Raw genomic sequence first — 15,549 nt, forward strand, 5'->3', positions numbered from 1 at the left:
GGTCAGTTGCAATGTACTGAGCTGGATTGTGGACCTCAGGGTTAAACCTCTGGACCACAGAACTGTGTAACGATTGGAACAGCTAGCCACAGCTGTAGATTAGGAATAGGCCATTCCATTTTACATGCAGTTCTGCGGTCTAGAGTTTTAAACTTGAGGTTTCAGCATCAGCTAAGCACACTGCAATTGACCCCATTGTTCAAATTTATGTGATCATAAATTTTGTTATGTGGAGCAGTTTGAAACGATGGTTGTTTTGGTCCAGAATTCTTGGGGAAATATTCATCAAAATGTACATATTTTATTACATATTGCATATTTTTACAATCTGCTTTTCATGTGAAACGTAATGATCATAAATCAAGTGTCAAAATACCATCGGGGAGTTAAATTTTGCCTTCAAAAGTCTGATATTCTCCATTCGTTTCAATTGCTGTTTTAATGTTTTGCACTCAAACATAGATTGTAGCACTAGACATGCATAGTACAGGCTTCCTTCCAGGGCTTCACAAGATTAGGTTGGCACTCATCACTTTTCATAAATGAGTGGTGGGGAAAGAAATACATGGTCTGCAGTACATTTACTTGATAAAAAAAAGAGAAACACTGCCTTATGATAGCTTTTGTAACAGATATGATATTGCTTGCCTCCCAGCTCAATTTTATAAAGGAACGAATGCTATACCTACAAGTACAATTAACATGGTTAAGAATATAATCACACATCCTAATTTCACATTATCTATACCATCAACTGCAATGCATTTGATACTGATAACACCAATACATTTATTCAGGGGTGTATAACTGCAGATCTCTTCCCATTACAAGTCAAAGGGTGCTCCTTTTCAGAGATATTTTCCGTATCAGCGAAGAAGCACTTATGGACCAAATATCTGTCTTACTCAATTCTGCCTAAAGTTAAGGAAGTTCATTCTAAAATTCTGAAGGACATATATACCGTGGCTAAAATTTAGCAATGTCATTTTAATTTTGAACGTAATGCATGTACCTTCTGTCAGTGTGAAATAGAAACTACAGAAGAGTTATTTTTTTCAGGTTCATTTTGTGTAGGCTCAACCTTTTTGAATGGACTTGGTGAACTGGTTAAAAACCGAAACCAATGGGATTTTGATCCTTCCCAAAGAAAACATTTGGACTGAAAAAAGAGGATGATTTGTTTGTAAATACAATTTTATTATTGGCTAAATATTTTATACACAAGGCCAAATATATGAAAACTAAACCCCTTTCTATTGTCTTCCTAAATTAGCTCAACATATATTTCAAAACCATGTCATTAATCAAAACAAAATCTGCAAGAAGATTACATAATACAATTATTGTACTAGACTTCCTTCCCTGAGACAATTGGAATGTACCTTTGGAATGTATTTTTGTTTTCTTTTTCTCTTCTTTCTAATATTTTATTTAATGTATCTTTTTTCTTTTTCTTTCTCTCTTTTATACAAGATAGGTAATATCAGATATGCTCAGTTGTATATAATGTGATGTTATGTACTGTGAGTTGTTCGTGTACCTTATTGCTGTATGTTGTGAATTACATAAATAATTTAAAAAATAAATTTAAAAAAACAAGCCGAGGTAGCTGAAGGCTCGCCACCTACCTGCATGTCTATGGTACATATACATGCCTATTGTAACCTACATAAAGCCTGATTTGTGTCGATATTTATTCTCTCGTTTCACTGTCTATATTTCAACAAAGCCATGCTAACGTCGTCAAATGTACATGGAATTATGTATGTCTCCACCGAGAAAATAACGACTGAAAGCATTAATATATTTTACGCTTCAAACGCAAACAGTCTGCGCGGTGTTTGAATGATGACATCAACTACAAGCGACGCACCAAGGAAAGACCCTGAGCTGGAGCACGCTGACAGATATCTTTGTTAGCTAACGCTAGCTAACAGATAGCTTACCCATCGAACAGGAGTATTTCCGAGCTAGGCTGATTTGGTCTTTTTTCATGCAAAGAACTGACGATCGGTTTGACATATTTTTAAAAAATTGTTATATGCTAGCTAGCTGTCCACAGTAACGTCGGAAAGATGTCTGTCACAGATATGTTCAGCAACATTCAAGGTTTCTTAAGTGCAGATCAAGACATCAGAGAGGTAAATAATTATAGCTAGCTAAGCTGGTTAGTTTGCAAGTAATTAGGCGCCATTAAGGCAAATAAATTAAATATCTCGAGCTTCATGAAGACCGAGTTACGGCTCAGAATAAAACTCACTTCCTAATTAATTGAAGTTAAATAGAAACTTATCTTAGAACAAGTGCATAACTGTTCGCTAGCTGCATACAGTGGTGCACGTACCAAGCTGTATCAAACGAATTCAGTAACGTACGATATTCTGTTTCAGGACATAAGAAAAGTCGTCCAAGTCTTGGAGCAGACTGCAAGAGAGATTTTGACTGTGCTTCAAAGTGTTCATCAACCATCAGGCTTTAAAGACAGTAAGTGTTTCATACGCATGTAGAACGCGTATTGTATTTTCCGATTTAGAACTCATTTCTATCGATGCTAGTTTCTCATCGCATGCTCTCAAATATAAGGGTGGTACTGATTATGATTACATTATCATTCAGCGCTCTTTTCTCATCGCCTGCTCGCTAACCATTTACTCTTCTGGTCAGTTCCTAGTAAATGCTTGCGGGCGCGGGAATTGTTCTCCACAGTGAGAAATCACATTGGAGATCTGAAGACTAAGTTCCCAGTCGACCAGTACTACAGGTTGGTATATTCTGATTTGGTCATTTCTCTAGTACAGCAGTAAAAAAAGACTAGTATTATTCTCTTCAGTCTGGGATCTCATTAACCGTTTGTGGTCTTTTCGATTGAGTTTTTCAGGGAGGGGTTGTTTTTTAAGGATTTTATTGTATGCCTTTGTGTATTAACAAACTATTAAACCTTTGAAGAGACGACATTATTTTACTTGAAATAGCCAGCATAAACATGACTCGAGTGGTCCGGTTAAAGAAAGTTCTCTCAGTATGTGTGAATCCAGGTTCGCACTTCTCTCGTTAGTATTTTGCGTAAGTTTTTCTGTATTGATTACTGCGGCAAGTCTCAGAAATTAACTTGTGATCTTGTTAACTTGTACGGCACCTCTTCCAGATTTCACGAGCATTGGAGGTTTGTCCTGCAGCGGGTGACTTTCCTGGCGGCTTTCGTGGTCTACCTGGAAAGTGAATCCTTGGTGACGCGGGAGGAAGTGGCTCAGATACTTGGCAGTATGTATGCGCTACGTCCAGTGTATGACTTTTTCGTGTGGATATTTTGTGCTCGGATCATGTAGTTTGTGCCCGTTACTCCAGGGGGCAGCATTATACATACGAATGACTTAAGTTTGGTTCTTTTCCCTAACTCCACCGTAGTTGAAGTGGACAGAGAGAAAGGTTTTCACCTGGACATTGAAGATTACCTGGCTGGGGTTCTGATCATGGCCAGTGAGCTGGTAAGTGGTTTTCCGCCTTTCACTTTTAAACACTGGGCTACTGGTCCAACTTTAAAAAGTCCAGTATAGCTTCCTCCTTCTGTAGTGTTATATGGGGTTGCTTAATGCTTATCAGACTTACCTCTGGATCCTCAAATTCTATTGAAATGCCATCTCCTTTTTCTTAATCTTAAATAAATGTGCTTAATAATACCTCAGATGCCTGGAGCATATTTTCCTGTAGGTAAATCTTGCAGCATCAGTACCTTGTGCCTGTAACAGTTCTGTCTTGTTGGATGCTGAAGCCAGAGGTGTTTGGAGCAACAGCGGTTTGAACTGTCATTTTGAGTCTCCCTACATTAGTAAGTTAAAGGAGTGATCTGTGTGTCCATAGTATACTCTGCGGTTGCTTTATCCCATGCTTTACTACGTTGCTGAAACGCAGCATTACACACTTTGCAGTTGCAATTTTTATGTGTTGTAATGTAAAACGGTAAATATCCAGCTGTTTAAACGAACTGTATTATAATTTTGTTTTAAAGGGTAATCTGTGTGAGTCACGCCCGGGTCAAAACTGGAGCTTGACCTGTGTGTGTCTGCAGAACGTGCGGCAAACGCGCGCTCTCTGTGCTGCAGCGAAGTGGCGCTTAACGCCTCTCTCTCTCTCCCTCCCTCCCTCCCCCCCAGTCCAGACTGGCGGTGAACAGCGTGACGTCCGGGGACTACGGCCGGCCCCTGCGCATCTCCCGCTTCATCAACGAGCTGGACTCGGGCTTCCGGCTGCTCAACCTGAAGAACGACCCGCTCCGCAAGCGCTACGACGGCCTCAAGTACGACGTCAAGAAGATCGAGGAGGTGGTCTACGACCTGTCCATCCGAGGCCTGACCAAGGACCCCGAGACGGCCGGGGACAAGTAAGGACGGGAAGAGGCGGGGGCCCCCGTCGAGACTGGGGCGGCGGATGACCGGCCCGCCTGCCCGGACGAGACGCGCCACAGGAGGGGCGTGGCCCGCGCCGCGTTCGGGGAAACCGCCGCCGAAGACCCGCGTTTCGGGCGTCCTTTTCACACCGCTGCTGGACTCTGCAGTGTCTTCACTTGTATTTCGCTTCAAACGCCCAGTTACCCTTTTCTTTCGCCGCCGCTCTCGTTGTTGAACCTAGTGAGGTTTGTATTATATCTGTCAAACTGGTGAAACGCCTGTTGTATAGCCGCTCGCCCTAAGGGGCTTCATGCCATTCAGTCGCTCCAGGATTCTGGCCCATCCTCTTGCTAGTTGCAGTTTCGGTTTCGCAGTGGACATGCATGTTTGTGGACTCTGTGCTTGGTGAGCTTCAGTGGAGCTTTGCTAAAGCCCTTCTGTGTCACATCCACAAGTTTGTCCACCTATGTTTAGATGAACACACCTTACAGGTTTAGGAATGATTGTAACGCCAGTAATGCTTCTTTGAAACGTAAGAACGGGCATGTCTTGTGTTGTTCTGCCAAAGTCAACCTGCATTATTTCAGAATGTTTTTGTGAGAAACGCTTTAAACGAATGCAACAGGGTTGTGTTGAGCTATCGGTTATCAAGTCTTTTTCGAAGAGAAGGCGAAGATTTTTTTCTGTTCATTTTTCCTAGTTTTATAATGCCCACTTCAGCTAGCTCCATTGTGTAGAATGTAGATTTCCATTGTCCCACATCAAAACATCAGTGATGGTCCTGCAGTGTGAACATATGAAATAAGCAACAGTCATTCCCTTTTTCCCTGCAGATGACATTTATTGTTTTTAAAACAGGAGCCTGGAAAAGAATACCTGAAGTGAGATGCAATGTTTGTGTTCATCTATCAGTTTGACTGATCGTTTTGTTCACTCATTACCTCGCTGACGACTGGTCCGATAACCGAGAGAGAAGAGAGCCAAAGAAGGAACGTACCTCTGCAGCGGGACACAGTCCATACCCACCATCACGGGTTACTTTTCTTTCTTCAGTTATTTTCAGTTTAAAGTTTTAGCAGTCTGTTCACATCATTATACAGGACCTGGCGTGTGTCTTGTGTGGTCCTGCTGTAGCTGTGGCTGGGATCACAGTGAATGTCTGTCAGTCATTCCATTCTAAGCTGTACAGGAGAACATTGTTAAAGTGAAGAGAGAGCCATAAGAAATGCTGTTGATTTTATTTCCTTAAGATTCTGTGCCAGTGTGAGTTTCATCAGTTATCCTTCCGGTTTTTACAGAATTGTATGAAACATTTCTGAATTGTGGACCTGTGCATTGTTGAGTTCTCGGTCCTTTCAAAGGAACACGCACTGTCAATTTCTAAAACTGCTGATAAAGCCATTTCCTCCTCCTAGAAAAACAACTGAATCTTCTTATTTCATCTGTGTGCAATTTTCAGAAACAAAGGGCTTTAGACATGACCGCCGTTCTATGTAGTATAACAGTCACAGGAAATGATGTAATGGTTTCTTTTGTGCATCATTTTTTTTTTACCTTTGTTGTCAGCAATAACGTGTACTTGTGGTTTGGACTAGTTTATTACGACCAGTCATGTTTGAATGAAACCAATAAATAAATATTGTTAAACCTATTGAATTACTGAATGATACCTAAAGCCAATGTCATTACAACAAAAAAAGTCCAGTTTGTTTTTTTTTCTTTTTTGAAACAAATTATTTGGCAAATTCATATTACATTCTTTGATGGAGTACAGCTGCAACTACAGCCTGTGTTAAATAGGACAACAACCAGACAACATTTGAGATGGGTATGTTGGGTGACCTTCCCCAAGGACATTGTTCAGGGCCAGACCAATCGAGCGAGAGCTTTCACAAAGAACTGAAAGTGCATGAAGGCTCTGACGAGATTAATCCTTTACATTTTCATTTTTTATACATATTTAACATCTCACACAAAGGAAATAAATATGAATCAATATACTTCAGAATACAGAAAAAAAGTTTTGACAGTCTGGTGGTTTAAATTGTAAGGGTCCTTTCAGATTAGGTGTTTCCAGAAATTCCCACATTAATGTCCTCTGTTAGAGTAATACGAGGTAATGAAATACGGACCTTGACGTTGTCACTTCGCATAGAAGCCACAATGGAGCTCTTCACCAGTCTCAATATATTGGTAACGACAAATAGAACAAAGCCAATTGCAGATAAGCGCCTGGGTGTACCTCCTAGAAACGAATGAATCCAGGAAGTATGGATGTGTATCCATGTATGTTGGCATTCTTCCCTCTATTTCAGTGTACTCTTTGTTTGGTGGAGCTCCTCTGGGTTCTACGTGGAAATGCAATGACGCACGTCCCATACTTAATTACCCCTCAGTCCGCAGGAAGCATAAAGAATTCTAACAGTACTGGCTAAATCCAGCAGGAGGTGCTACACTCAGTAAAACGTACAGAGGCCTTGACCCATTACCTTCACACAGTCTTAAAAACACAGTGATTTCCTTGTTTAAAGCCAGCTGCGTCCCTGTGCTTCTATGAGAACCTGCTTCCACAGGAAACACATCCACAGGGAGCTTCGCTTGTTCGTTAAGTATTGCCTGACCTGATAACGATCACTAGCTGGAATAACTACTCTCATAGCACCATTATTTCTGAAGGAAAATGGCAGGGACAGGTAAAGCATTTGAAAGCGGAACACAAGTTTGATGGGAAAATGTTGTCCGTAATGACCCACTCCAGTGAATGTTAAAATTTTGTCTGTTAAAGGCCATGAAAGCAGATAACAGTGCTTTGGGAGTCATGTGAGTCCTGATTGGTGGCTGATCTTCCTTATGGCTAGAAGGCCCTACATTGATTTACATGGAAAAAAACAGCCCACATGGGTTCAGTACTGGTTATTCATTTCTGTTCATGATGCCCAAATGGAGAAAAATATCAAATCAGCCACTCCATGCTCCTGAAAATCCAATTTCCATTTCTGATAGGAAAAGCAGAATAAACTGTTTAGGGCAGGTTGGGTTACAGTTAGGGTTGCCAGATATACAAATTGTCAAAACCAGACAACATGCACAGCTGGAAGCTTATTTGCAAACATGATGGAGAGCTGTTGGAACAATGGACAGACTATTGGAAACCTTTTGCAAACCCTGGGGCCGAGGGGGAGGCTAGGTAGCCATCGAAATGGATCATGGACTAGGGGGTGGTTGACATGCAAATTCATTACAAATTAACGGTCAATTTTTTCAAATTATTACTCAGACCAGACATTTTATTGTCTGGTCGGGACCACAAACCAGATCTGTACAAATAATTTGAAAAGCAGACAGCTTGGTCAAAAACCAGGCATCTGGCAACCCTAGTTACAGTTGGGGCAGGGCAACTTCTACTGGAGTGAGTCTTTAAAACAGTTCCACGATGTAAAGAAGTTGGTAACTTTGCTTTAAAGTGCTTCAAACACAAAGGAAACTCCTTGAAATAAAAAAAGACTGTAACACAGGACAGTTGAAAAGTTCCACAAACATCTAGCTTCAGTAGAAGAGAGACAAACTATTTTTAGCAGCCCGACACACAATATGAAATATTGCCTGTTAATATTTATTGAACTACCCACCCGGACATTCAATCACAGGAACGGCCTGCAGCCATGACTTAATGGTCTAAAGACAGAGCTAGAGAGGAAGGTGGATGGGTCTGTCTGTTCTCTGAAGAGAGAAAAATAAAATCCCAAGGCACTCACAGTGACAGAGGAAGACTTGGAAGAGGAGAACGTTCCGTCCTTGTCACTGTACGGTTCACTGTCCAGTGAAACAGGAAAAAATGTCTTCAATCTCACCCCTCCTACTGTGATGAAACCCACCCGACTCACATAACTGCCTGAACTTACGATGGACTGGCACAGAACGCAAAGCTGGATCAGTGTTAAGGACTAAACCCCCCTCTGTTTTCATATCAATCTTGACTGTTTTCCTCAATAATTCCCAAAAGTCAGCTCGTCACATTTAAGCTCACGTTGGTCACCGTGATCAATGTCGATGTTAATGAGACCAGATCAGATCGCTTGATCCCTTTAGCACTTAAGTTATAAAACCTGGCATGACAAACAGAACGTGAGCCGCATCAAACTGCCAGTGATTATTGCTGCTCTGAAACCAGCTTTTAGCATTGTGATAAAAGGAAGCTGAACTCCGGGTCCACCTGACATTTCCTTCTGTTCTCTGTCAAAGAGAGCTTCAGTGCTGTTGAAGAGGGGGGCCAAAAATAGAAGGGCAGTGGACTAACCACGATCAGACAACAAAAAAAGGAGTCTCAGTCCTCAAAGTTCTCTAAGGTATCTACACTCTGCATTTGTGCATTTTTTTCCTTAACATTGTTGTGAAGTTCGTTCTTTTTTGTTTTACTCTCAAGAATTTTCAATCATGCTCGTCAACACAGAAATCTGGCCGTTAAGAACCGAAAACACTTCCTTAGTAGCGAACAGTTTTTACAATCAGAGGCCGGTAAAGTTCCCAACCCAGTCCTTTTGGTCTGTGATGTCGCCGAGATCACGGTTTGCTTGTATTTCATACCAAACCAAAGTGCATTATTAAGTCCTCAAAAGCATCCACCTCCTGTCACACAAAGAGAATCTGCAGTTCAGATAATGTAATACTCGCCAATAGGACAACAGGAGTCCTGTTCATTAGCATGGGGACAAGGGGCACTATTTACACATGTAATTCAGACGGGGAGGAATTAGGCGTTCCTCAGGGGCCAGTCTCAGGACCGGTTCTGGACCGTGCTGATCATGATGTTCGGGAGTGCGTTGCGTCTCTTCCTCCAGGGCCCCAGGTCTCGGGAGTACCTCTTGATCTGGCGAAACCACTGCTGGGTCCGGGACTTGTCAGCCGCGCGGAGGACGAACGCGTCACGGCGGATGTCCAGCACCTCGAAGGTGTCGTCGCACTCAGGGTCGGCCGACACCACGCAGTTGCCCAGGCGGATGGGCTCCCTCAGGACCGAAAACTTGCCGCTGCTCTTGTCCTTGATCAGCACCAGCACGCCGTCCCGAACGGGCTCCGGGGGGGCCTCCTGCCCCCTGGAGCCGCCGCCCTCTTGGGGGCCCTCGGCGGCCCCCTGCACCTGCACCATCAGCAGGCTCTGCAGGTTCTGGAACTTGAGCGCCTTGCTGCCCTTCTTCACCCACTGGCCGTCGGCCGGCTGCGAGATCTGCAGGGGCCCCTCCATGACGAAGCGCGTGCTCTCCCGGGCCCAGCCCACCGTCCTCATGCACAGCTCCCGCATCTCCATGTTGGCCACCTCCCGGCTCCGGCGGCTGTCCCGCCGGAAGGAGCGCAGCGACCAGGTGGCGCCCTCCTGCTTGGTCCTGGTGTTGATGTGCTCCAGGTGGGACTCCACGCGGCCCTTGGCCTCCCGCAGGCGGGCGTGGTCCGGGTGGGACTCGGCCGTGGCCTTGCTGATGCGGCTCAGGAGCAGGGGGTACTTGGTGACCCGCTGCAGGGGCGCCATGAGGAAGGAGCGCAGGTTCATGCGCCGCAGGGCGGTGTTGTCGTTCTGGGAGACGTCCAGAAAGATCCTGGATGGGAGGGAGGGGCAGAAGAGAGGCGCTTTAAAGTCTTATTTAAGGTTCTGGGAAAGAAAGCACTGGAGAGATGAAACACACGTGGGCCTTCTTCCAAACTGAACACTCCTTCTAACTGTTACCCTGAAACACCATACCTAACACTAACCCTGAACACCATACTTAACCCTACCTTAAACAACATTCCTAAACTTAACACTGAACACCACACTTAACCCTACCCTAAAAAACATTCCTAACCTTAACCCTGAACACCATTCCTAAACCTAACCCTGAACACCATACCTAGCCCAAAACACCATTCCTAAACCTGAACACCATACCTAACTCTAACCCTGAACACCATGAGCATCACCAGAGCAGCTGAGTCACGTAAGCTAAGATAGCTGTGCTCCAAAAATACGCCGCTGCGCTCCCTCAAATAGCACTTCAGTCATAAATGAATGATGCTGACTGTCACTTCCATTAAGAAACAACATGAGGGGAGACATGTTGGACGTGCCGTGGCAAAGCTAGCGGCGCCGGGACCGAAGGCGGCTCGTGAAGCACGCTCCGCAGAACGGCGAGGGTGGGGGGGACGCTCCCGTACCTCAGCAGCTCCTTCTCCTTCTCCAGCGTGTTGAGCATGTTGACCGCGGCAGACTGCTGGAGGCAGTAGGTCTGGAAGGCGGGCAGCATGTTGGCAAACTCCAGGAAGATCTCCCCGATGCACACGGTCTGAAGGTCCTCGTCGCCCTGCGGGTGAGAGCAGAGGAGAAGTCCTCAGCGCGTTCGTCTAAACGCGGCTGCTGTGCCGTGCCAGTTAAAGCGCTGCTTTCAAACCCACAAGAAATACCTTTCTACGACTGTGGAGATTTAAAGGATTTATCACCTTGCGAAGAAAGAAGAACAAATCTGCAGATAAGCCCACTGATGGTCTAAAGCAGGGCTGCCCAACCCCGTTCCAGGAAATCTACCGTCCTCTAAGTCTTCACACCAATCATAACAGAGCACACCTCGTTCAGCTAGAGATGCCTTTGAGCTGCTAATTAGTAGAATCAGGTGCGCCAACTTAGGGTTGAAATGAAAACCTACAGTAAGGTTTACCTGCCACCTAATCAGGTACAGGAACCTGCATTTCAGCATTTTATTTTAGGTGTGGGGTGTAAAAGCTTTTGTAACTGACCTGCCTTGCTTTTACCTGGTATGTACCATACTGTAAACAAATGCTATGTTTTGCTTTGTCATTAAATTGCTATTAACCTAAACTTTGGAAGTACGAGTCTGACTTAGGAGAAGGAAAAAAATCCTGCAGGTAGATCTCCAGGAACAGGATGGGCAGCCCTGGTTTGGATTATCAGTGGGCTTCCCCTGTAAGAAGGAGCAGGTGGCGATGCGTGTTTGTGTATGTTCCTGTGCGAGGGACCAGCTGGGCTCACCTGGTCGAAGGCCTGCTCGATGCTGTCCTGCAGGTGCTCGGTGAACTTGTCGTTGACGTCGATGAGCTCCTGCACGTTGCCGAAGACGACGGCCAGCTGGTCGGGGGTGAGCAGGCCGGCGCTCTGCATGGGGCACAGGAACTCCTCCTTGATGATGCGCAGGTCCTCGCCGTAGCTTGTCTCCGTGTTCAGGAACTCCAAGATGGCCTCCTTCCTCTCCGTGCGCTGCTTCAGGCAGCGCTCGCACATCCCGCCGCCGATGCCGCCGATGCCGCCCGCGTCCCGCTGGCCGCAGTCCGGGCAGGGCCGCTGGACCTCGCGGGCCCGCAGGGAGGCCGACGGCCTCTTCCAGCCGCGCGCCAGCCCCGGGCCGATGCCGCTGTCGGCCCGCTCCACGTCGCCGGCGCTCCGGCGGGCCCGCGCCGGCTCCTCGTCGTCCTCGCGGTCCTCCCGCTCGTCGCTCATCAGGCCCACCACGCCGCTGTCGGCGCTCAGGCTGCTCACGTTGCTCCAGCGGTGCTGCGTCGCCTGGGAGACGGCCAGGCGCGCGCCCACGTCCCCACCGACGACCCCCCCGCCCTGCTCAGGCCGCCCCCTGGCTGTGGAGAGAGCAGACGCACGCGCTCAAACAAACTGAATACGACACACCCGGACACTTATTTATAACCCGCAGCCGCTGAACTGCAGCACACCCTGCCCAGGCTCGCCCTCAGAAGCAGTAAATCTAGCCTTGTTAACCTCATTCTAGAAACCAGGAAAACGTAACGAGCGGCGATTCTCTAATGCTGGAGGTAAAACAAATGATGTGATGTCAATGATATGAATGCTCAGAGGGACTGCCCCTCTGGGGGACTTGGAACATTCATCTTGTTGTGCGAACTGACTGCCCTCCTGAAGAAGAGCACTCATTATTTACAGGTCCTGCCTCGAGCCTTTTTCTGCCAACCTTTGGCAGAGTCCTACAACACGAGAGGGTTTGTGGGTTTTTTTTATATTCTTTCAGGAAAATGTGCTGTTTTTAAAATGTGTGGTACCAAATACAAACTGATCTACTGATTGATTGAAGTACACTGATGTGTGCACTGCAGAGTTTTAACAGACAGCACTGCAGTGGACTGGGGTCCTCAGGTTATACTGCAGCACCAGTATAACTGCAGGTCGCATTGAGCAGTGCGGAGTGCAACCCTTGAAGGGCGGACCTGCAGAATCCCAGCAGCGGATCTGCTGGTGATGAATGGGTCAATAGCAGCGCCTGAGTGCCATGCTGATAAACTGTAACACAGCAGTGCTGCAGGGTTTGCTGCACCTCACTTTAAGCCTGAAGGAGTGGACAGGTTCAGGTTTTAATGTCTGTGGGGGGGAGGGGCTACAGGTTCTAATGGTTGTGGTGGAGGAGCTACAGGCATTAATGGGCGTGGGAGGAGGAGCTACACGTTTCAATGGCTGTGGGGGGGAGGGGCTACAGGGTCTAATGGTTGTGAGGGAGGAGCTACAGGCATTAATGGCTGTGGGAGCAGGAGCTGCACGTTTCAATGGCTGTGGGGGGAGGAGTCACGTTTTAATCGTTGCAGGCTCCCGGCTGTGGGTCGGGGGCTGCAGGTTTTAATGGCTGTGGGTCGGGGGCTGCAGGTTTTAATGGCTGTGGTGGGAGGAGCTATAGGGGGGAGGGGCTACACAGTTTAATGGCTGTGTGCTCTCAGCTGTGTGGGGGGAGGAGCTAGAGGGGGAGGATCTACACATTTTAATGGCTGTGGATTCTAGGCTGTGTGGGGGGGGGTGAATGGCAGGTTTCAATAGCTGTATGGGGAAGAGCTACACAGTTTAATGGCTGTGGGCAGGGAGGAGCTGTGGGCTCTCTGCTGCGAGGGGGGAGGAGCTACACAGTTTAATGGCTGTGGGCAGGGAGGAGCTGTGGGCTCTCTGCTGTGAGGGGGGAGGAGCTGCAGGTTTTAATGGCTTGTTGGGGGCGGGGGAGCTGCAGGTTACTCACAGCCGTCCCAGTCCCTGTGCTGGCTGTGCAGTCGGGCCACGGCTGCGATCTTCATCTCCAGCTGCTTGCGCTTGGCGGTGTCGGCCGGCATGGGGTCGCTGAAGTGGGGGCGGAGCCGGCACTCGCGCTGGGCCTTCGCTGAGTCGGCGAGCTCGTAGGCCGCGTCCGAGCTGGAACGCCTGCAGCACGCCCTGGGTTGCTGCTGATAGGGAGAGAGACCTGTCACTCACTGCTGTGCACTGTAGAAGGAAGTGGCTTTCCCACAAGCGCGACCAGAACAAGGACGGTGGCTCGCAGCATTCAACAACCTTGAAATATTTTCTGGACCGCTGGTTCAGATTTACCTAGTTTCAGAGGCATGTAATGACATGGCAACAGTGAAATCCATTACTGAACTGGAACAGGAATCGACCTGAGCGGCAATGTCCAAAAACCCAAAGCACTCAATGTTCAGAAGGTCAGAATTCCATACATGGTTCACCGTTTCAAGGTGAAAGTATGTCACAGCTGAACATGCTCAATTCCCCTCCTAATTTGGAATGCCTGATTAACTATTTGTGACCGTGTTCGTGTCCAATCTCTGCTGCCGATACGGCATCCATGGCTCCTCACAATGTCAACAGGTGCCCGATCGACCAATGGGGGTCGCCAGACAGCAATGGAACGTCTAACCGACTGAACCCTTCCGTATCCTGGGTGAGGCGATAGGCAATTACACGTCGTCCTACGAAGCTAACTGCCAGTCGGCACTGACATGGTCCAGATTCCATTGAACATGAACATTGAACATTGCACACTGAACATCTGTAAATATCCACCAACACACACAGAAAGAGTTTAAAGCTTTGTGAGATTTGAGCTTTGAATGACGTCCCTGATGACTGTACTAAACAAACTGGTGAAAATAACATACAAAATACCGTAATACAAAATCTATATTTTCATATATAAAATATGTTTCATATGAAACATGACAAAAATGTTATATATAAGAATCTAACATGGAAACAAAAAGCGCTGTGGATTTTTGGACACGATTTTTTGTTTCACCCTCATATCATTCATTCATCGTTTCCGAATGCCTGTTGAATTTGGAAGCCAAGCTCATTGCAGTGACCCCCCCCCCCCCCCGCCAGTCAACGAGCGTCTCCTTCAAAGCGTGACATGTCAGCTGTCGCCTATTCGCCCGTAGAGCTCAGACAGACACGGAGATGACGGGGGGGGGGGGGGGTCGGGGGGGGGGGGGCGCGGGGCCATTTCGCGGCTGCTACGTCCTTCGGGCTACGAAATTTGGGAGAGCGCAAGCAGGCGCTCTCCTCTGAAGCACGTTCTCCGGTCCGGTCCGCGGGTTGAGCCCCACGGTCCTGCGTGCGCCCCGACTTCCGGAGGAGCCGCTCTTTACACGCCGAGACGAGCACGCTCCCGCAGTCCCAACCCTCCCTCTCTAGGACACGCTATGCATTACGGGCCAGCGTGCAGACTTGCCCTTTCCACCTTTCCCGTGTTCTCCTTTTCCCTTCTCTATTTTCAGTGTTTCAGACGGACACAGACCTGCGTTAGCAGCAGCCGGTGCCCGTCCTTCATGCGCTGGACAGCAAGGCTAAAACCGAGAGCAGCCGCAGGGCTGCCAGCTGATGAACATCACGTACAGAATCGTAGGGGAGAACCTGAATTGACGCGCAGAGGATTTTGAAACGATTTAGACCGAGGTGCCTAAAAAAACGTTTCTCAAATAAAGCAGTGCGCCAGTAAGTATGCTGTTACACAGGTTTGCACAGCTATACACGTACAGAGTCTGGTCTCATCCCTGGCGTTATTTTAACAGTCTGAAGGTTCAGTCACTGCCAGGCGATCTCTCAACATCAGCATGAAACGCGACATCTGCACAGCGGCAAACGCAAGGTCCTGAACAAACGAGCCCTTAGCTGAGTCGGTCTGAAACTGACCCACACAACATGCGCACGCACACACACAACATGCGCACGCACACACACAACATGCGCATGCACACACGCGACACGCACACGACACGCACACGTATGGACGTCACAGCGGAAACCACAGAACACACACACAGGAGCGTACTTCAGATGCAGTCCGCACGCAGGAGAAATGAAGCAGCGCAGCGTCAGGTGTCAGAGTGATGGAGGCTGTCGCTA

The 15,549-nt window shown here is 47.3% G+C and overlaps 2 protein-coding genes across 2 annotated transcripts in view; one reads left to right on the forward strand and one right to left on the reverse strand.

Moving 5' to 3' along the window:
- The first annotated feature begins 1,847 nt into the window (after window positions 1-1,847).
- tsn (translin) lies at window positions 1,848-6,032 on the forward strand. Its single transcript, XM_035409806.1, has 6 exons — window positions 1,848-2,141; window positions 2,391-2,484; window positions 2,665-2,761; window positions 3,146-3,261; window positions 3,406-3,485; window positions 4,152-6,032. The coding sequence occupies exons 1-6, from the start codon at window positions 2,076-2,078 to the stop codon at window positions 4,380-4,382; spliced, it is 684 nt and encodes a 227-aa protein (XP_035265697.1). The 5' UTR covers window positions 1,848-2,075; the 3' UTR covers window positions 4,383-6,032.
- si:dkey-91i10.2 (uncharacterized protein LOC555224 homolog) overlaps window positions 5,928-15,549 on the reverse strand; it is a 48,682-nt gene continuing 39,060 nt past the window's right edge. Inside the window, 4 exon segments of the mRNA XM_035408398.1 lie at window positions 5,928-9,976; window positions 10,572-10,717; window positions 11,401-11,999; window positions 13,391-13,600. Of these exon segments, the coding sequence (XP_035264289.1) occupies window positions 9,160-9,976; window positions 10,572-10,717; window positions 11,401-11,999; window positions 13,391-13,600 (1,772 nt within the window). The 3' untranslated portion in view covers window positions 5,928-9,159.

The sequence above is a fragment of the Anguilla anguilla genome, chromosome 3 (genome assembly GCF_013347855.1).
Source record: "Anguilla anguilla isolate fAngAng1 chromosome 3, fAngAng1.pri, whole genome shotgun sequence".
NCBI classification, from domain to species: domain Eukaryota; kingdom Metazoa; phylum Chordata; class Actinopteri; order Anguilliformes; family Anguillidae; genus Anguilla; species Anguilla anguilla.